Source organism: Trachemys scripta, chromosome 1 (genome assembly GCF_013100865.1).
Source record: "Trachemys scripta elegans isolate TJP31775 chromosome 1, CAS_Tse_1.0, whole genome shotgun sequence".
Classification (NCBI taxonomy): domain Eukaryota; kingdom Metazoa; phylum Chordata; order Testudines; family Emydidae; genus Trachemys; species Trachemys scripta.
In genome coordinates this window covers 322,805,364-322,827,106 of record NC_048298.1, presented here as the reverse complement: position 1 = coordinate 322,827,106, position 21,743 = coordinate 322,805,364, and the positions used below count along the sequence as shown (strand labels likewise).

Sequence of the window (21,743 nt, the reverse complement as noted above, 5' to 3'; positions counted from 1 at the left end):
CGCAGGAGAGAAATATAGACACATTTAACCTTGGTATCCAGAACAGATACTCTGCTCCCCACAAGACAGAAGGAGGAAAAGACCAAGAGCAACCCAGGGAGGTTAGAGGTTGAATTACTGACTATGAGCTGAATGGTGAAAAGTAGCCACCAGAAGAAAAGAGGAGATAAGTAATCCTGATTGGTGATGTCATAGTGAGAAACCTAGGCTGGGACACCTGTAGCTCAGATAAAGAAAACAGGATAATTTTCTGTCCCCCAGGTCCCAGGATAAATGTGATAATCAGGATGCTGGATCTTGGAAAGACTGCTGGGGAGATCCCAGTGATTATAGTCTTTTTGAGACCCAATGACACTTGTGAAAGGAGTCTTGATATGATCAAGGGTTGCTCCAAGGACCTGAAAGAAGGGATCTGCTCCATGGTTGCTTATGCAGCACTAATTTTTGACAGTGTATTCATGTCATTATGAACCCCCTGGACAGATCTCTCCCTAACCTACTCCCTAAAGTCCTCCTCATGTTACAATGGAGAGAAAGCATCAAAGAGCACATAAAAGCTGTGAGTCTTTCTGCATGGCCTCGGTAGAGTCTGCATGCTTGCATGCAGTGGAACCATGGGGGTTCTGTAGGATATAGGGTTTCTGTGCCAATGGAGGGCAGTGAATGTGGGTCCTGATTTTGCCCCAATGTTGTCTTTATTTGGAAATACTATAAAAGGTTTTGTTTTTCTTCCTAGTCGTTAAATGCAAAGGATTAAAAAAAATATTAAATCTGAAAGCAAAAAACAAACAAAAACCCCTTCCAATATATTTTTTCAGTTAGAATTAACAAGTTCTATGTAAAAATTATTTTTCACTTTAAATACAGTCACATGGAGTGAGGCCAAGCCAAGTTCAACTTTACTTGTGTACAAGATGATTTCTTCTTTTTTATGCAAGCACCTGAACTATAGAACATCATGATGACTATTCAGCAGAAAGGGAGGAGGGATTTGCTCCTGTGCAGAGGGCCAGTACAAGGGCCATGTACCATTTAAGCTATATTTTGTGGGCATAAGTGCATATAGGTTTTCCGCTGGTTTTCTGCACAAGGGTGAGTTGCATCCAGAGGTAGGAGTGTTTTATATACAATGATATGCACCATACGATCCTATCAATAGTAGGAAATTTCAAAAGTAATCCATCGTGCAGATCACTTCTGCACTCACTCCAGTTACAAAATTCCCATTGACCTTAGAGAGGGAATTTAAAGGTGATCTTCACTTTCTATGGGTGATCAGCAGAGTATTATGGAGAGAAGAGTTTGCTTGCAGGCTGAAAGAAAATATGATAATATAGTGTGAGCTGTTGATGTGTGTGCTACATCATGATATTAGATAGAAAACACTAAGTAGGATATTCAGGTGTAAGAAAACAATGGCCTAATTCTGCAGTCCTCTCTCAGATAAAACTCCCATTGAAGTCTAGCAATAATTGAGCCACTTGGAAGCCAAGAGGAATCTAGGAATTGCCATCATGGATCAGACCAGTGGCACATTTTTTGGCCTTGCTTTGTCTAATATAAACACATAGCACCAGGCATATTTATAAATAATAATAATAATAATACCCTACCACAAGACACTCCATTGTACATGTTTCACCTTTTGGGGAGAGGAGAGAATAACACGTGCCAGACATGTAGTCACATTGTTTAATGCACTACTGGAACACACTCAGATACTATGGTTATGAGCACGGTATAAAAACCTATATAAAGCTGCTCCCCGACTTACGCAAGCGTTCCATTTCGGAACGCCTTGCGTAACTCGAACTTTGCGTAAGTCGGAAACGTATTCCTGACAATTACGCAAAACAAAACAAAAAACCCCTCCTATTTCTAGCTTACGGAACTTTTTCTGTAAGTGCAGATTTGCCTAAGCCTGGTTTGTGTGACCCATGGGGCCTCTGTAGAATAGAACAGAATAGAAGTACTAATTATAAAGAGGAAGGTGGAAGAAACTTTGCAGTAGGCAGTTATGGGGTAACTGCCTGCAGGAAAAGTTTCCTCCTGGCCCCCAGTAATTAGTGGTTGAATTATCCTCTGAAGCATGAAGGTTTCTATCCCTTCCAAAATTAAAAAAAGATTAATATGACGACTTAGGATATTCTTGGTCTCTCTACAAATATCTAATACATTTGTGAATTTTGCTAAGCTCTTGGCCTCATTAATATCTTGATGCAATGAGTTAAACGGGTTAATTGAGGATTATGTAAAACACTTTCTCCTTTTATCAGTTTTGAATTTGCCACCTCTACATTTCATTGGTTCTCTCTTTATCATGTATTACAGGGATTGGCAACCTTTGGCACGCGGCCCATCAGGGAAATCTGATAGCAGGCTGGAATGGTCTGTTTACCGGCAGTGTCTGCAAGTTCGGCTGATTGCAGCTCCCACTGGCTGTGGTTTGCCGTTCCAGGCCAATGGGGGCTGGGGGAAGCAGCGTGGGCTGAGGGATGTGCTGGCTGCCACTTCCTGCAGCCCCCATTGGCCTGGAATAATGAACCGCAGCCAGTGGGAGCTCTGATCGGCTGAACCTGTGGACGCTGCAGGTAAACAGACCGTCCCAGCCTGCTATCAGATTTCCCTGATGGGCCGCATGCCAAAGGTTGCCGATCCCTAGTGTATTATGAGAAAGGGTAAATAGAAGATCTTGATCTACTTTTCTGTAATATTCATTAGTTTTTTCTTATGATTTCTAAAAAGAGTAGAACCAATCTCTGATCATGTCAGAGTGTTTCCCTGTCTCAAAATCCTTCTCATCATCAATCTCTGAATTCCATTGCCTGAATAAGGTTTAAATGGGACTGCAGAATTTAGCCCATTGTTCATGCACCACAAAGCAAGGATAATTTGCTGGGGTAGGAGATTAGAGAACTGATATAAATCTCTCTCCACTTGCATTTTAAATGGCTCCTCCACTACCATACAGGTATTTTATTGTTGTTATTGATTGAATGCCAACAGTGTGGTTGGCCCTGATTAATCATAGAGAAAGACAGCATCTCTGATCAACGTTTTTCCTTCTCAAGGCAGAAGTAATGTCCTCATAAAAGTGCAGCCTGGAGGGATGGAAAAGGTGACATTTCAATGGGCACAATGAAAAAAAAACCACAGTCAGATCTGGCTATTATTTTTAGGAATGGACAAAATAGTTAAAAAATATACCTCTTTCCCCACAAACAGCCTTGCAGTAGACCATTCCTAGAAAGGAACCCAAACCAAGACTTCCTGAAATTCCTGGAATGTTTGATTAATCTGTATTTGAAGTTTAAAAATAAAATTTCACCCATCTCTTCATTTCATGATAGAGTGCAGTATAAGATACTAAAATGCAGCAAGGACACTGGTTCTCATGAGAGTTCCAGGTACATTTTGCAGACTCCCAAGATTTGAACATTTTGAATAAGCCTCCGAACTAGACCCTAACTCCACACTAGGGTAAATCACATACCTTTGTGTCCAAATGTTTGCGAAGTGTCTATGCTGAGATTGACAGTTGTGTTGGTGAATTTGAGCAGACTGGCAATCAGCTAACTCATGTTAAAACAGGGCTATAAACTCTAGTCTAGACAAATGCTTAAATATTCTTAGCATGGGGGGTTAGGGCATTCTAGTTATGGGGGAAATGATGTCACTCTGACCTCAATTGGTACAATTACAATCTGGTTGTAAACACTTTGAAGAAAGCTCCTCTTATGAATTTGTTTCCTTCTACGATTATGACTACATTTTTGCTGTCCACTGGGGTCAGGACTACATTGGGGAAGCATGCATGTGAACATGTCAATTGCTCCCTGGCTCATTGGCCAAGTTCCTTCATTCCCCTCCATGACTCCCGTTGCAGCAGACTCTCCAGGATTTTTCAGGTTAGGCAGGGCTAGGGGTAATCATTGGCCAGGTGTTTCATGTTTTCTGGTATCCATATGAAAGGAAGGCAAAATTTGGCCTATAGAATCATAGCTAATATGGCCCGAAAAGACTGCTTGTGTCTTTCAGGTGCTGATTCAGCAAAGCATTTATGCACATGCTTAAGTCCGACTGACTTCAATGAAACAAAATTACTACTTAGGTGCTTTTGCTGAACGTGGCCCTCAGTTTGTTCTTTGTACATTTTCAGGATTGATGACTGCCTCATTCCGGTTTTCTGTGCATATGGAGTGTATTTCTTACCAAACTATAAGCATGTTATGTTTACATCCCCAAACGCTAAGTGTCATGTAAGTAAGAGCCAAAGTAGTCTATAATGTTAATAATCCATGGATTTAAAGTCTATAATTAGGCATTGATGAAATGCTGTCATTTTGTTGCCAGAGTTGCTTTTAATGGTGCTTTTTAATCTATTTGTGCTTGGAATTTACCTAAAAACTTGGGTAAAACCAAGCCTTCCACCTTCCCAGACAGTGATAAATTTTAACAGTGTCAGCTCATACACACATAATATTTTTCAATACTATCTGGCCCTGTCACCAGGAAATGATGAAGCTTCTGCATTTCACAGCAACAGGATAAGCTCTGCCCTTCACACTAGATAACAGAAACAAACATTTTGTACATGGAGAGTTCTGCATAGTTTTAAACTGGTAAAGACAGAACTCTGGAGAATGTTTAATATATTCACTTGATCTGCTACACTGAGCTACAAAACACACAAAAGTCCTTGAAATTCAGTAGTGCAACAACTTGCATACCCTGATGGCATGTCTCCATACTGTACCATCGTGCAGTGACTGGCTTAAAATGGTCTCACTCCCTTATATTATAATAGTTTTGCAATGCCTAAAACAAGTTATATACTATTGAACACTTCAGGGTTTTTTTTTTAACAGAACATAAGCACAATTGCTTAGTGGCACAATTTCAACAAACAGAATTACTTTAAAGCCAAGTTTACAATTTATTTTTTTCCATGTAGGGTGTAATCTTTTTTTTTTATAGTCAATTATAATTGGGCAATCATATGTAACTGCAACTGGTGAGTTAAAATGACTTTTCTTGATGTAGAGATCTACAAAGGCTCTGAGGATTGCACAGGTAGATGGAAAGAGCAGACTGTCAGTGCAGACTGAACAGTGCTCCCATTTATCTTCTTCCTCTAGGGGTGCTATTGAAAAGATAGTTCTTAAGAAATCCTACCCACAAAATCCCTGTAATAGTAGAACCTTCCTGTTTTACACACTCTAGTCCATGAACAAAGCTGGTATTCTCACCTCATTTCCCCATAAAAATATAACAATATATGCGGGGGGGGGGGGAGGGGTCTCGTTACTAAGACCTCATTACTTTTAGTAATAAATAAGGGAAAATGAACAGTGTATGATGCTTTATCCTGGCTTTGAGTTAAACATTACAACATGCTGGACATTTTCAAGCTACTTGAGTCTTGTGGTTTGGAATCCCAAAATATTTACAGATGGAAAAATCACCAAAATCCGTTGATCAGCATTCAGTAAATTACTCTGCAAGGAAGATCTTCACTGATTAACACTATTTTATCTCTATCCTATGTTTCTAGCAAGTCAGTTTTCTTTCTTTTTTAATTATTTTCTATACGTATTATTAATCTGCTACTTCTTTACTCAATTTTCAGCCTTCCTAATCTGGTTTCAGGGCTCTATTCTACCACTGCATTATTTGGATTTTGGAGAAATAAGATTACAATAATTTCTCAAGCAGGAGAAAAACCACTGCAAAGCAATGAATTCTTTTGGTCAACTTATTTGTGCTGTAAACCAACCTCAACAGTGGGCAACATACCACATGGACCATATTACCAGACTATAAAAGAAATATAACTGCACCCAAAACTAAAACTGTAGGAAGATGAAAGAAGTTTTATGGATGTAAAGCCTGATTTTGAAGGGTAGCCATTTTAATACCAATAATTATTATAACCAGAGATTGTGCTAAACTAATTTGGAGAAGTTCAGGTACATCAGGCAATAGCTACCTATTGCTGTCAACATGCAGCTATGGCCAGCATTCATGCACAAGTGCCATCCTCATAGGATTACTTGCAGCTCAGTGGAATTTGTGGGTTAGTGCAATAATGAAAAATTAGATAAACAGAGGACGCTGTTATGAGGCAAAATAGTAACCAATTTTTTTTTAAAGAGTAATACTGCAGGGGCCCACCTTCTTTGTTTCCTCTTTTCTTTCATGAGGATATAAAGATGAGACTTTCTTTTACCTGCTAGCGCATACTGTGTCAAAGTTGGCAGGAAATTTGTATGTAACTTAATTTGTACAACTCAGCTATGATGCTCAATGCAAAGTCTTAATAAGAAAAATAATTCCAGAAAGTGAACTCAGTGTATGTAGCCAAACAATTTATATCAATCTATCAACAATGTTTTAATTAAATTTTAAGTTGAGAAAAAAATCCCCAAACAACTCTAGCATTGCACACAAATTAAAATTCATTGTAATCAGAACATTCAAGAAGATCAATACATTATACAGATGGAGTGCTTTAGCAGCAATTCATCAAAATAATTCAGACCTAATACCCTTCAGAGAGTTTCATAAAATATTCCCCAATTATTTTACAATCCTTGAAGTTTAATTAATCACATTATCACACTTGCCCAGAAAGACACTGGAGTAAATTATCTATGCAGAACTGAATCACTCAAACCAGTCAACAATTTCCAGATCTCAATTTTTGTGGTATACGAATTTAGGACAGCTCCAAATTATCTGTTTGGAAAATGAGCAATTAGTAAGTGCAATCAAACCAGTCAAAGAGATGACTGTTTTCTTTGAAGAGTCATACTCTTTTCCTTCTTCTGTCAAAATTGTTCTCTGAGCTGTGTAAATTGACAGCTCCATTAAAGTTCATTGAGCTAAACAAGTTTATGTCACCAATGGCTTTAGCCCCTAGGCTTTTGGGGAATGTTGTAGTTCAAAAGCCAACTTCTGCAATCACATGTGTGCAATTAGCATTTGCACAATTTAAATTGCTCCTCCAATTGTATTTGCATAATTTAAACTTCTCTTCCAATAAAAAATATCCTTAGCATCTCTTGCATCCTCCTCTCCATTTTCAAGCAGTAATTTTATTGAGCAACTTCCATTATTATTTATTACATTTTCAGTGGCAGTGAAGTCATACTTTGCCTCTACTAAGATATGGAGTTGTGATCCATTATAGTTCTTCACTTCTCTTCAACAGTTAACAGTTACTCTAAGAGTATTGTCTCTGGAACATCATGTCATTTCTGGGTCAAGGGACGCATTGTTTGTATGTTACCTCTTAAAGGTTGGTTTCTCCTAAGTCACAAGGATAGATCCTACAGAAAGGCTTCATTAGTAGAAGAAAAGACAGGCTATGAAAGACAGCTAAAATTCTCTATGTGAGAATGCAACTAATTAGAGATGCCATTCGCTTCTCACAGATGTTCTAGTAGTTATGGAGGCAAACACCATACATGGTGAAAATGGAGCCTGAGTTTCATGGAGCCATCAGTCCTGTGACTGATAGGGAGTTGAAGATAAATCTAACCACTAGAAACTGCTAACAGAGAAACTGCTTCTCATGAGCAGAAATGTGTGTCTGTTAAAGGTTGTATTTTATGTGTCAATCACAGCATACTGTGTAAGTGGGCAGTAAAATCACTACTAAAGCCAGTGGCAATTACAATGCTATTGATATTGAACATTCTTAATTTTTCAGGGAAATATAGTAAGTGGCAGAGACATAAAGAACATTTAATTGTGACTGACTTTTAAAAATATTTGAAGACAAATGTTTTTGAAAGTGATTTACTATTATTTATAATTATTTATAGTAACTAGTATATCATCTTATATACCACACTAGAATTTTCCTTTCAATTTTCTCATTATCCACATTCTAAAAGTCAGGAAGCCCTTGTTTGAATTATAAATAATCACATTTCTTTTCAGCATTTTACAATGTTCACCTAATAGATACAGTCACCTTTCAAACCTGTTCTGTTTCTAAATGATACAGCATACAACCCTTTTGGTATGCGTAGTCAATATAAATGGTGACCCAAAGTAGGGATAGGTCATTACAAGCGGCTCTGGAGCCATCCTTATAATTGATCTTAACATAGTGAAACTACCACCTTCTTAGTACCTTTGTGTTTGGACCAGAACACTAGTCTGAGTAGAACTACAACAATTTGTAAGAACTGTAAACAAATAATCTATAAAATTCCAAAGCCTGTTATTTCTATGTGTAAGAAGTGCTCTGTTAAGGTCATCTCTGTATTTATCGATTTATCTTGCCATCTGATGTACCTATTAACTCATCAGTCTTTTCAGTCCAACAGACCACTAAGATTTTCTCAGCCTTTTGGTCATAATGGATGTGATCTTGATTCTTAAAGACTATGCCCTGACGTAAAACACTGGTAGGCAAAAAATGCCTCAACTAATTGGGTCTTGGGAAAGAATTATACATGTGTTCAAGAACTTGTCTACACCTCAGATTAATCAAGACAGGAACTGTGTCTTTGCAAATTGGCATTGGTACTAATAAATGCCTTGTGTTCTGACAGAATAAGGTGTAGCCGACTCTCACAACAAACGTCTTACTCAATGGGGATATGGAAAACAAGTGCCTGCCATCAAACAAGCCCCAGTTTTCAGCAAGGATCAGCTATCTTCTCCTGCTGCATCATTCTGGCATGTGTTCTTCACAGCATGGCCTTGTCCTCTTTCCTCAGCTAAACAGTTCCATATCAGGTAAAAGTCCTTTTACTTCCCTTAGGATTTTCATCTCAGTAAGGTACATAGAATTTGAATCTCTCTCTGGCTCATCACTGGCATTGCATTACTGGTGAATATGCATACTGACAGCACCTGACCCAACAGCTTGAAGTCCATGTCTCAGAGTCTGTCCACTGGTTCATGGACTTGTCCTCCAACTACTCAAAATCTGCTACCTGGACTATATGAATGGCTAAAATATTGCTTATAGTAGACTCTATCCTACAGCAGGTTGGTATAATGCCAGGATTCAATGACAAATACTTGACTTGAATGGGCTGGTTTCCCAATAGGTTGGAATCTCAGGACACTCTCCAGAGTCTTCTAAATAACAAATAATAGCAACAATTCACTCTTATATGACAGTGGAGTCTCTTAAAAGAGTTGCTTTGTCTCAGCAGCTGTGGAAAAGAGGACTGATTTCTTCACTGTGATGCACTGGCTTTGCTGAGGGTACTGCAGCAAAGACAAACACATTTAAAGAGTCTCTAGTTGTAATGCTGTAAATCTCCAGAGTGAAATACAAACAACAACTAATCACACTCATTAATAATACTCTCAAAATACTGCACAATTCATTTGCGTCAGTAGAATCTCGCTAATTCACACCAATTATTGGGAGTCCTATAGTGAATTACTGAATTTTATGAATTCACAAATTGTGGACAAATATAATAAAAGATCAGGAGAAAACATCACAAAATATACTTTATTAATTTCTTTGAAAACTGCAGTTTAATTTTAATCCTTTAAGAATACGGCATAATGAACTTTTCCTGCTCCCAGTAACTCAGAAGGGATGTTAAACAGCAGCTAATAAAACTAGACATTTTAAAAATTAGAAAGTCTGGGTAACTTGCATCCAAGAGATGTGAAAGAGCTGGCTGAGAGCTCTCTCAACCAGTAATGTTTATTTTCAAGAAGTCTTGGAACACTGGGGAAGTTCCAGATGATGGGAAGAAACTAATGTCATGCCAATATTCACAAAGGGTAAATGGGATGACCAGAGTAACTTGTAGACCTGTTACCCTGACATTGACGCCAGGCAAAGGTATGATAAGATCAAGTGGCTGGAAGATTAATCTAGGCAAATTCAGATTAGAAATGAGGTGCAATTTTTTAACAGTGAAGATAATTAACCATTAGAACAACTTTCTAAGGGCTATGGTTGATTCTCCATCAATGTCAATTTTAAAATCAAAATTGGATGTTTTTTCTAATGGCATGCTCCAGTTCAAAGAGGGATTAATTTGGGGAAGTCCTATCACCTGTGTTTTACAGGAGATCAGAGTAGACAATCACAATGGTCCCTTTGGATTTACAAATCTAAGCAATGTGCTAATGAAGTTTTAGTAATGCGAGATATCACTACCACACTTTGTTATTAAACTTTAATGCTAAGGGCATCTGCAAGTTGTCTGTGGACTTCTACATATGGGAAGCAGAAATTAATTGGAATCCTTCTCTGTTCACAGGCTCTATTTTGCTGTTCAGATCTGGTTGAGTGAAGAGTTTCAAGTGCTGAAGAGTTGAAACACATGGTTAGTTGACCATCTACTTAGTCAGCTGCTGTTGAGTGACTACTATGTACCATTCTATGTACATACTCCTGCTATGTAACTATCTCTACAACTAGCTTTACAATATGTCTCATGCTTTTTTTAAAATGGACCCTCACTTTCCATAACAATCAGTGTCACCATGACTAAGTGGCCAATCTTGATTTGCTTGTTTGTGGCTTTTGTGTACATTTGATGCTCCCAATTGACCCTGTCTCTTGTGTGACTGCTGATGGGAGTTCCACCCAGGTGGGCTCCTACATCATCACAGAGGGTGTGGCCAGTTAGGACAGAAGCAGCTGCCTGAAAAGGTTGCAGAAATCATAGGATGATTACCCTTACCTCCCACCATCTTTTTCAAAAGTGGATCTGGGTGTGGTGGGACTAAGTGGGGGCAACTGGGAAGGAGCATTTGAGACCTTCCCAGCTCTGGGGACAGGGAGAGCTAAAAATCACCCTTCAAAAGGAAAATGAATGAGCAAGTGATGGCCCAGGCCTGAGCTAAGGAGGAGGTCTTGGATGGATGCACACCTATCACAGTATTTGTGAGCATGAGCTGGGCATAAGGAAACATGCCTGTATGCTTTTGGGAATGTACATTTTAAGGGATAGGTCAAAATAGACACAAATGTACTGCTGAATAAACTTTCCCATGAGATTCAGACCTAAGAAATTAGATATAATAGAACCATTGGAACATCACTTCTAATCACAGAATCATAGAAACATAGACTCATAGAATATCAGGGTTGATAGGAACCTCAGGAGGTTATCTAGTCCAACCCCCTGCTCAAAGCAGGACCAATCCCCAACTAAATCATCCCAGCCAGGGCTTTGTCAAGACTGACCCTAAAAACCTCTAAGGAAGGAGATTCCACCACCTCCCTAGGTAACCGATTCCAGTGCTTCACCACCCTCCTAGTGAAAAACTTTTTCCTAATATCCAACCTAAAGCTCCCCCACTGCAACTTGAGACCATTACTCCTTATTCTATCATCTGGTACCACTGAGAACAGTCTAGATCCATCTTCCTTGGAACCCCTCTTTGGATGCAGCTATCAAATCCCCTCTCATTCTTCTCTTCTGCAGACCAAATAATCCCAGTTCTCTCAGCCTCTCCTCATAAGTCATGTGCTCCAGCTCCCTAATCATTTTTGTTGTCCTCTGCTGGACTCCCTCAAATTTTTCCACATCCTTCTTGTAGTGTAGGGCCTAAAACTGGACACAGTACTCCAGATGAGGCCTCACCAATGCCAAATAGAGGGGAATGATCAAGTCCCTCCATCTGCTGGCAGTGCTCCTACTTATACAGCCCAAAATGCCATTAGCCTTCTTGGCCAACCTTCTTTGCAATCTCTGTGCAATAGTAGATATATTCCAGACCTTTTGCTTCTGGTCCCAGCTAGAAATGCTACAAGAGTAGATTTTGTGGAAACATTATGTGGTTTCATCCAGGCTGGACATGGACGTCCATGAAAAATGAGGATGAGAAACTTCAACCAAATATTTCAGAATCTTAAAAAAACGTTCGGTTGATATTTTTTGCTAAAAATTGCAGATGCTTTTGGAGTGAACATGGTATTCATTTTTTCTCAACCAGTTTGCCCATCTCTCGACCCCCTAGATACTATGGTGACTAAGTACTCTAGAAATCCAGAAATAAGATTAGATGAAAGATAAGTAGGCTGTGTGGCTATGATTCTGGCTATGATGTGTTGTACATCTTTGTGGATTTGCTTCAATTAATGTTGTGCATTGATTTGATACATGATCTTTTCTTTTAATTGAGGAGGGAATTTATTTGGGTGGATACTGCAAAATCAGAAGAGCTCCCATTAAATTCACAACGTGAATTTCATTTCATTGGGTAATGAATATTTTTGTAAGTAGCACTCTCGACATATTTCAGCATTTGAATGCTCATTTCAGCATATAGCCATGGTATTTCTGAGTTTTTGAATTGAACAGCACCCTATGCAAAAAGTAATTTAGGATTCTAACAGATGTACTACTTTATTTAGGCAAGAGCAGTCTCTTTATCTGTCATTTTGCAGCTGACGTGAAAGCTTTGAATGGAGCCATGGCATTATCTGTTTGACAATAATTTGATGGAACACTACATTGTGGTATAAATTAGTGTCAAGAAGCAAAACGTTAATGATAGGGGCCCTTCCTTGCTCTGGTGACTTAAATAGCATGTTTCCTTAAAAACTCAACAATGACTCACTCCCTATTTAAATAAAACCCCTCTATGCTATTTAAATATGCCATGTAGTTCTGGTGCATATTTTCTTTGATTGCAAGTACGTTAGTGTTGACTTGAATAGGTTCCAAACAAATTGTTGAACATAGTATTGATTTATTCTCTGAAATATGTTACTTTATACACCATATTATTATTAGAAGTGTTTGACCATTAAATAAAAAGGTGTTCATACAGTATAGTTGGCAGAATTAAAGTTGACAGCACTTTTCTTTTCCACCTTGGAGATGACATCAGACCTGGGTAGACTCAGGAGTGGAATCTTAAATTTACCCTATGAATTTAATATTACAATTTAAAATGCAAACCCAAAAAGTATAAAAAAAAGGCCTGACACAGAGAAAGTTTCTGATGGATTAATGGACTCTATTGGCCCTTTTAATTCATGGTCAGATCCTCAGTTGCTGTAAATTGGCGTAGCTCTGTTGAGCTCAATGGAGCTATTCTAGTTGGGATCATCTGCTTTCATACATTTTAGAAGTCATTTATCCATGCGCCTGACAAATAAAGGAAATATTTCCCCCTAGAATTCAGATTAAATGGACTCGCTGTTAATTTATACCCTACTGTAAATCAGCTTAATTTAGTTCTGTTTTCAAACAGATCTGTCAGTCTGATAGTTTGGGGGCATATTCTTCTTGTAGATACATACATTGCATTCTGAGTGCTGAATGGAGCCAAGCTCACTACCAGCAAAATAGTAACAATAAAGAAGAACAAATTATTGGTTTATTGTGATTTTTTTTAGAATTCAATGCTCAGGGCACATGTGTATCGACTGTTAAAAACACAACAGTAATTTAAGGTCAGTGTCCAACAAACTTCTCCATCTGGATCTCCCCCAAAACTAAGAGCTTCCACCAAACCAAACCAACTGCTACTCCCTACTATTAGAAAAAGCCTGGGTGAGCAACAGGAACACATTTGGACTCTAATGATCCAAAGCAGGAAGAATATTCCACAGCTGAGGCTCTTTCCTGGAGAACAATTTCGTTGAACCCCCTTACAGACAAACCACGGAGCTGTTAGCTTGAGCACTTCGAACGATCTCAACTGCCCAGGTATTGCATGGAGAGAGCCTGTATCTGAAGTACCCACGTTTCAACTCATTTAAGGCTCCATAGGTTAAAACTCACATCTTAAATTGCACCTGGAAATGAACTGGAAGTGAGTGTTGATCCCAGTGTGCCCGTGTAACATATTTCTTTCATAACATAATCTTTCACAGACAGGCACCGTCTGCATTAGCGGAAATTTCAGAATGGTCTTAAGCAGTCGCCTCGCAGAATACACTGTAATAATTGAGGTGACAAAAGCCTGGGTTCCTTTGCCAAAAAGCTGCACCTCCTTCCACCCGGCACAAATAATAAAATGTGCACTTGACCCTGACCCGCATCAAGAAGCCTACGGAAGCAAACTCCCTCTGATTTCAATGGCCATTGGGCCTGCATATCTGAGGGCATCCAATTCATAAACCCTAAAAGGCATGCCCTGGCTCTCATTTATTTCAATGTGGAATGGAATTTGTCCCTCTGTAATTTCAATGCAATACAACCATAGCTAAGTAATGAAAACGTATGTTTTCTGCATCTTTACATAGTCAGGTCTTTTCCCACATAGCAGCATTTAGCCAGCTGAAATCAGTCCCATTGCAATCATGCCACAAGTGGTAAAGACCAAAAGAAGTAAATGAACCTTCCCTAGTCTATCTCCAAGGCCAGACTGTGTCTCCTTCTGCTGTTCACCTACAATCGTTCTTATACCCTGAATATGCATGTTTTCTTGATGACCATTGAGGGCAAATGCTGCATTGGGAAGTAGTTCTTGGTCAATGGCAGGACAAAGTATGGTTGCAAGATTGTAACCTGTTGACAGCAGGAATTGAGGAGACTGAGAGGATGGAAAAAGAGAACGTATTAGGAAAAAGAAGAGAAGGTAGATGAGGGCAAAAGAGTAAATATTGGAAGAGTGTATAAGAGAAAGGGAAATAAGAGAATGGTAGAAAAGGGATCGAATATGAAATAAATAGTCATATGAAATAAATCCCTGGAGGCTTAAGAGTTGCTACTAATGACCCTATTTGTATTGATAGCTTCACCTCTGATTATGTAGCTTTAGCAGCAATTCTGTTGTCTTACTGTTGTGACTAGATATAAATACAGTATGTTAGTGGCTATGACTTTCATCAGAGTGCAAGAGATTTCGAATGAACACGTTCAGGAAAAGGTCATAATTTATATTTCTTGGGGTGGGGGGTTATGATCTTATTTCCCTCCCTTTAACACATATGCAGTTGACTCAGCTGATGCTTTCAAGCTAGTAATTATGTTTGTTTATATTTGGTTTGCTACTCAAAATGGTCTTCACCCATAGGCAGCTTTTTACCTGAAACAGACCTACCATGAAACTGCGATAACACAGGAGCGCATATCTGCCCATCCTAGGTGAAATACATCCCAGTGCAGAGGTGAAGAAAATTAAATTGGCTCCTATTTATCCTTCCACTAGTATTATTCCACACTCAGAAGACCATAATTGCTCCAAACACTCACATATTAGCAAAATTTACCTTAGAGTTTCACCAGACGATCCCCTTCTTTTCCATAGGTTGACCAGGCTACTTGAGCGGCTTGCAGCTGAAGATGACTTTCCATCCCCTACGTGCATGCGGACCACGGTCGACGTGGTGAATGCGCTGCGTACATTCCTTTCTGGCTTAGCGAGGATGATGTACACCTTTGGCACAAACATGCAGCCGAGGGCCACAGTGGCACTCAGGCTTACAGAAAAACACATGGTGATTATCTTGTAGTTGCTACCAAAATATATGGGCACAAAGGCCAGCCAAATGATACAGGTGGTATACATTGTAAAGGCGATATACTTTGCTTCATTGAAATTAGCCGGGACATTTCTGGTCTTAAATGCATAAAAGGTGCAACTTAAAATTAATAATCCATTGTATCCAAGGGGAGTTACGACACCCAAGTTGGTGGTGTTACAAATCAAGTAGACCTCTCGGATACTTGGATAATCATGCATTATATCTGGTGGCTCCATTATGAAAAGGGCAACAATTATGCCTAACTGTATACATATTAAGATAAATGCAATAACCAACTGGGCACAGGCACTCATGAACCTAGGTTTCTTTGTACAGATTTTCTTCTTGCTGCCAGCTAGAATTCTTGCAATGCGATTGGTTTTAGTTACTAGGGCAGAGTAACTCATAGCCGGGGACAGACCGATGCCAATTCTTTGAAGGTAACAATAAATCCGTTGAGGCTTTGCAATGAGACAGAAAGTACACAAGTAACCCAAGCAGATGCCAGCGAGAATAATGTAGCAGAGTTCTCGGCTGGATGACTTGACAACTGGGGTGTCGCGGTACATGATGAATATAGCTGTAACAAACAGGGTGGCCAGTAGACCCAGACAGGAAAAAACAACTGCTGCTATTGGTTCAGGATCGCCCCATCTGAGGAACTGGACTGGGATGAGATCACAACCTGTTTTAAAAGAAAAAGTGGCAAATTGAAATATAAAAAGTCAGATTTGTATAATTACAGTTTCTTCTTGCTAATTTTATCTCATTTTAGTCTTTCCAGAATTTTTCAGAGACGTATGCATAGAGAATGACAATCGACTAATGTTAAGATGACATTGCTAGGATGGCACATGGGAGATTTTTCAGTGTTATCTTATTTTAGTAACATAGATCGTCTTATTTTGAGCCCGTGATGACATCTTCTAAAAAAGGCCAGTACAAGCAGACATTTAGAGCGGGAATTGCAAAAGCACTTAGCACTGGCCTTCTTCAATTGACTTCAGTGGGAGGAGAGTTAGGCCACCCTGAGAGCTTTTGAGCAGGCCACTTATCGTCATGATGTGTATTTTGGCTTTTTATGTGTAATTATAATAATTTATCAGCCATTTTCACAGTCATATTACATGAAATTGAACGTAGTTACTCTGTAGTAATATACAGCTCAGTGAGGCACCGCATCTTCAGCACAATCAGGTATGTTATATTCTGTGGACTATATTGTTGCCTCCACTTGTGGGAACAGAGATGCCAAGGATCTTGCTTTGTCTCTCAGGGGGCATGGAAGGACAGAGGGCTGCTTCCTCAGCACTGTTACCCCTTTTTCTGCTCATCTTCTTGGGTGTTCTATGGGATCAGAATGCACAGCTGGGGTGTAGCAGGGGGCCCGATAACAATCACTCTCTACCTCACTGTATCCTCCCTTCATCCTCATGAGACATTTCGCAAGTAAGGCCTTGTCTTCAGAAGACAATGGCACCGAGTTGACTAGATGGGTTTAGAAACCAGTTGAGTTAAATCAGTGCAACGCCTTCTCATGGACACTTGTATTTTGGTCTAGTGTTTATATGGATTTAGTTTCAACCAGTAAGGAATCAAATTAAGCTCAATATAATTCACTTTTAAACCACATTAAGGCCATTCACACTCAGGTATTGCACTGATTTAATGAAACCAGCTCCAAACAGCTATAGATAAATTTTCTCATGGAGACAAGTCCTATGTTAGTGCTGTCTCTATTGTCAGCCTTGATTTGGCTGGTTTCATCCCCTGCAATGTGGAACTTCTTCTGGGGCGATGGGCTGTTCCCAGGGGAGCAGCCGGGTGGGGAGACGGCTCCATTAGAGCTTTGATGTGATAAGGGCTAATTGGCATTGCACGGGGGCCTCTGAATAGATGCACCTGCCTCTGAGAATCCCAAGGGATCTTGTTTATCTTGTGGCCAAATCCCCAGCCAGGCCCACAAGGGGAACCACAGCCCCCTCAAGAGAAGATTAGCTGTGTAAATCTGAGGTTTCCTTCACAGAGCCAGTGGTGCCAACTCATTTGATTGCAAGCCTCCCAATGTGTGGTATTTTTCTTAAAGCCTCAGTTGCTGGAATCTATAGACTGTGTGGGAATCTGAGCTTTCACTTAAAAAAAAGTAAGTTTCTAACCCTCATGGTTACAGAGAAAAGCTTGAACACGTGACATGAATTAATCCTCAAGACTCACAAACCAGAAGGAAAATGAAAAGAACCCCAATATTTATGTATTTATTAAAACCACAGCATGAGTTTTAAGCCAATCTCTTGAATTTCTGTAGATTGACTTGGGATTTTTGAAGGCTTGAGCCTGACAGTACTGCCTGCGCTCTGTAGGAGCAGCCCATATAAAGGATAATATGGCTCTTGGGCCCTTTACACCTGTTCCATGCCTACATAATTCAAACACTGATTATTTTGTAAATTCTCATTTTTCAGATCACATTGTTTGATTAGCTATTACTAACATATACTTCTGTCAACTACCACTAATAACAATACTAATAATATTTAATCAAATTAAAGACATGCAATTTTTGTACTGTTACTTCTATAATAATGATGGCTTACAGTTCAAAATGCACTTAGTTACCACAATGAAAGGTGCTTAAGGAAAACACAAACTTGAGAGAGAGGACACTAATGGATGCCCTGTAATCTTGCATTAACACGTCATTCCATTTTCCCGTAGTTATAACTTTAACAATCAACGCTACAGTGAATGAAATATTTCCTAAGAAGGAAATTAACTACTGGTCTCATCAGCTCCCACGTTGCTGATCTATGACTCTCCAGGCTGGAAGAGATGCCTCAGTCCCTTTTCTTAGCTAATAGGGGAGGATATGGAAACACTTTGTATGTGGCTGGACGCAGGAAGTGACACCTCTCTCTTTGCAGAGTGAGGAGGAGCAGGCCAGGCCGGAGGGCTGCACGGTGAGCCGAGAGCTGTTTATATCTTATCCAATTTATGTGGTTTTTTTACCTACATTAATTTAGGATTTGATCCAAAACCATTGAAGTGAATGGAAAAACTCCCATTGACCCATACTGCGCCCCACACTGAATGTCCCTTATATAGGTGAATCTCTCACTACAGTCAAAGGTGTCTGATGCAACACAGCTGACCTTGCCTAAAGATCATAGATTTTTTTGCCTCAAGTTCAGCTTTCCAAATGTGCACTGAGTTTTTGAAGGCTCTGCTCTCCTTACGGAAAGTTCCTTTTTGGGAATGTCAGTAAAGCAAAACCATTGCTTAAGGAAGCTCGTTTCAGTACTCGAGAATGTGACTTGGCATCTGGATAGGGGGCTTGCCAATTTGAGGTCCCCCTGGCTTCAAAACACCACTTGTTCTAAACAGAGGTGCCAAGTGTTTACAGATTGAGAATGAGATGGACCAAATAAACAAATAAATAACCAGGGAGGTACATATTTGCAGGAAAAAATGAACTCTGCAGAGTTCTGCGGAGAACATTTTTTTTTATTACTGAGAAGGAACTTTTGTCAGTAATTAAATCTATTGTCTATTTGCACCACTATTTGTATGGGAGAAAATCTGTGTTTATCTCAGATCACGAGTCTTTACAATGGCCCTTTACAGTTGGAGAATCATAAAGGGGCATTTAGCCAAGCAGCTGCAGGAACCATGGACTTGATCCAAAGCCAATTGAAGACGTCAATTCAATGGGCTTTGGACCAGGCCCTATAAGCACATGATTCCAAGGTGACACACATGATAGTGATGCTTTGTCCAAATGGCCTTGTTGAATGATGTGTAAAATGGAGGACTGGACCACTTGTAATTACTACCTGACCCCATGGCATTTTTGATAAGAGTAGAGTGTTAACTCTGTCCAAATTCTAACTCAGTTAACTGCATTCTGCCTTCAGAAATGTATACCTGCCATGTTTCAATCCAGAGATGGGTAAATGTCAGTGGTGAGGAAAGTTAGCCCTACATAGTGTGCGTCTACTATCAGTCTACTATGTTAATGGGGCACTTTGTTCTCTTTTGGGGCAACGCATACTATACACGCTGATAACATAATATTGGGCCAGATCTCCAGCACCCATAAACTGGTGTTACGCCAATTAAATCAATGGAGTTAGACCAATTTATATCAGTCATAGATTTTGCCTACTATTTTGTAGTCTTTTTTTTTTAAAAAGACACCGGTGGCTCCAATATAAAAACCACTGCATTTCCAAGGGTATGAGTGGGGATGGGAGTGGGAATTGAAAGAAAAGGGAAGATTTTTAAATGGCAGAATCACCAATTCATCTGCCTTTGCCTCTCTGCTTCTATGTAAATCTTCTGAGTTTCTGCATTGCTCCCATTCTGCCTTATTCTTAGATGGATCTCTACATTGACAATGCACTTTTCCTTTTCTGTGAATATTTTACTCTCTGCAATATTTTGACCCATTGGCCCACACAGCCCCCAGTTAGGCTCCTGTAATGTAGGTTCTCTGTGTGTGTCTGCGAGGAGCCTTGGATACGAGGAAGCACTTTAATTGCTGGTGTTATGGGAAACTTGCCATTTTAAGCCAATGAAGTTTTAATTCCTTTGAGTCCAGTTCACGCAACTGAAGTAAGAGCTAGCCGGTAACTTGTTGCTGGCATCTCTTTAATGTTTCTATCCATCCATCTCCTTGTTTGCACTAGAAAGCCTGGATACCTCTGGAAGGAGATGGAAATAAGGAGGAAGAGCCAGCCACTGTGGGCTGCTGCTACTTAACAAGGAGGAGGAGAGGAAACAGGAGCCACGGAAACTGTGAGCAGGAGTCAGGACTTCCTGAAAGGAAAGGAGCCAGGAAACGTCTATGGGACCAAAGTCCTCTAACAGCAAAATAATGTTAAGGAAGATAGGGAATAGGAAGACCAGCCACTGGGAAACATGTATTTTTTAAAAGCTTTAACCCTTCCTAAAATATTGAGGATGGTGGCAGGAGCCTATATGTCAAAATCCTATTATCTTCTTGAATATAATTAAACCATAATTTAGATACCTTTTTCATATATTGTCTTCTCATCGTTCTTATTATGTTGGAACCCTCTCTGAACTTGTTAGAGCATAAGAATGGCCCAACTGGGTCAGACCAAGGGTCCATCTAGCCCAGAATCCTGTCTTCTGACAATGGCCAGTACCAGGTGCCCCAGAGGGAATGAACACAACAGGTAATCAAGTGATCCACCCCCTGCCACCCATTCCCAGCTTATAGCAAACAGGCAAGGGACACCATTCCTGCCCATCCTGGCTAATAGCCATTGATGGACCTATCCTCCATGAATTTATCTAATTCTTTTTTTATCCCTGTTATGGTCTTGGCCTTCACAAAATCCTCTGGCAAGGAGTTCCACATACTGACTGTGTGTTGTGTGAAGAAATACTTCCTTTTATTTGTTTTAAACCTGCTGCCTATTAATTTCATTTGGTGACCCTAGTTCTTGTGTTATAAGAAGCAGTAAACAACATTTCCTTATCTACTTTCTTTACACCAGTCATGATTTTATAGACCTCAATCATATCTCCTCTTAGTCATCTCTTTTCCAAGCTGAAAAGTTCCAGTCTTAATAATCTCTCCTCATATGGAATCCATTCCATACTCCTAATAATTTTTGTTGCCATTTTCTGAACCTTTTCCAATTCCAATATATCTTTTTTGAGATGGGGCAACCACATCTGCACACAGTATTCAAGATGTGGGCATACCATGGATTTATATAGAGGCAACATGATATTTTCTGTCCTATTATCTATCCCTTTCTTAATTATTCCCAGCATTCTGTTCATTTTTTTGACTGCCGCTGCACATTGAGTGGATGATTTCAGAGAACTATCCACGACTCCAAGATCTCTTTCTTGAGTGGTAACAGCTAATTTGGACCCCATCATTTTATATGTATAGCTGGGATTATGCTTTCCAATGTGCATTACTTTGCATTTATCAACATTAAATTTCATCTGCCATTTTGTTGCCCAGTCACCCATTTTTGAGAGATCCTTTTGTAGCTCTTCGCAGTCTGCCTGGGTCTTAACTATTTTTAGTAATTTTGTATCATCTGCAAATTTTGCAAATTTACTAACATCATGTTTGAAATTCCAGAAGTGTATGTTTTAAATATATTATTTTCCACAGAGAAAAATATATTCCCCATAGTTTTGTTCCTATTTGATCAGGTCAGTTGTAAAAAATATATCAGACCTGACCTTCAGTGGGTATAAACTGACATAGCTCTACTGGGTTTAATGGACAACAGCTACTCACCTGGAGACACCTTGGGCCTGACTTCCAGGA

The 21,743-nt window shown here is 39.5% G+C and overlaps 1 protein-coding gene across 3 annotated transcripts in view; it reads right to left on the bottom strand.

Moving 5' to 3' along the window:
• The window catches only part of LOC117871231 (metabotropic glutamate receptor 5), a 56,426-nt gene that overhangs the window by 18,120 nt on the left and 16,563 nt on the right, over positions 1–21,743 (bottom strand). For all 3 annotated transcript variants that reach the window (XM_034758989.1, XM_034758990.1, XM_034758991.1), the window contains exon 4: positions 15,170–16,109. In XM_034758989.1, coding sequence (XP_034614880.1) covers positions 15,170–16,109 — 940 coding nt within the window. The remainder of the gene's footprint in view (positions 1–15,169; positions 16,110–21,743) is intronic.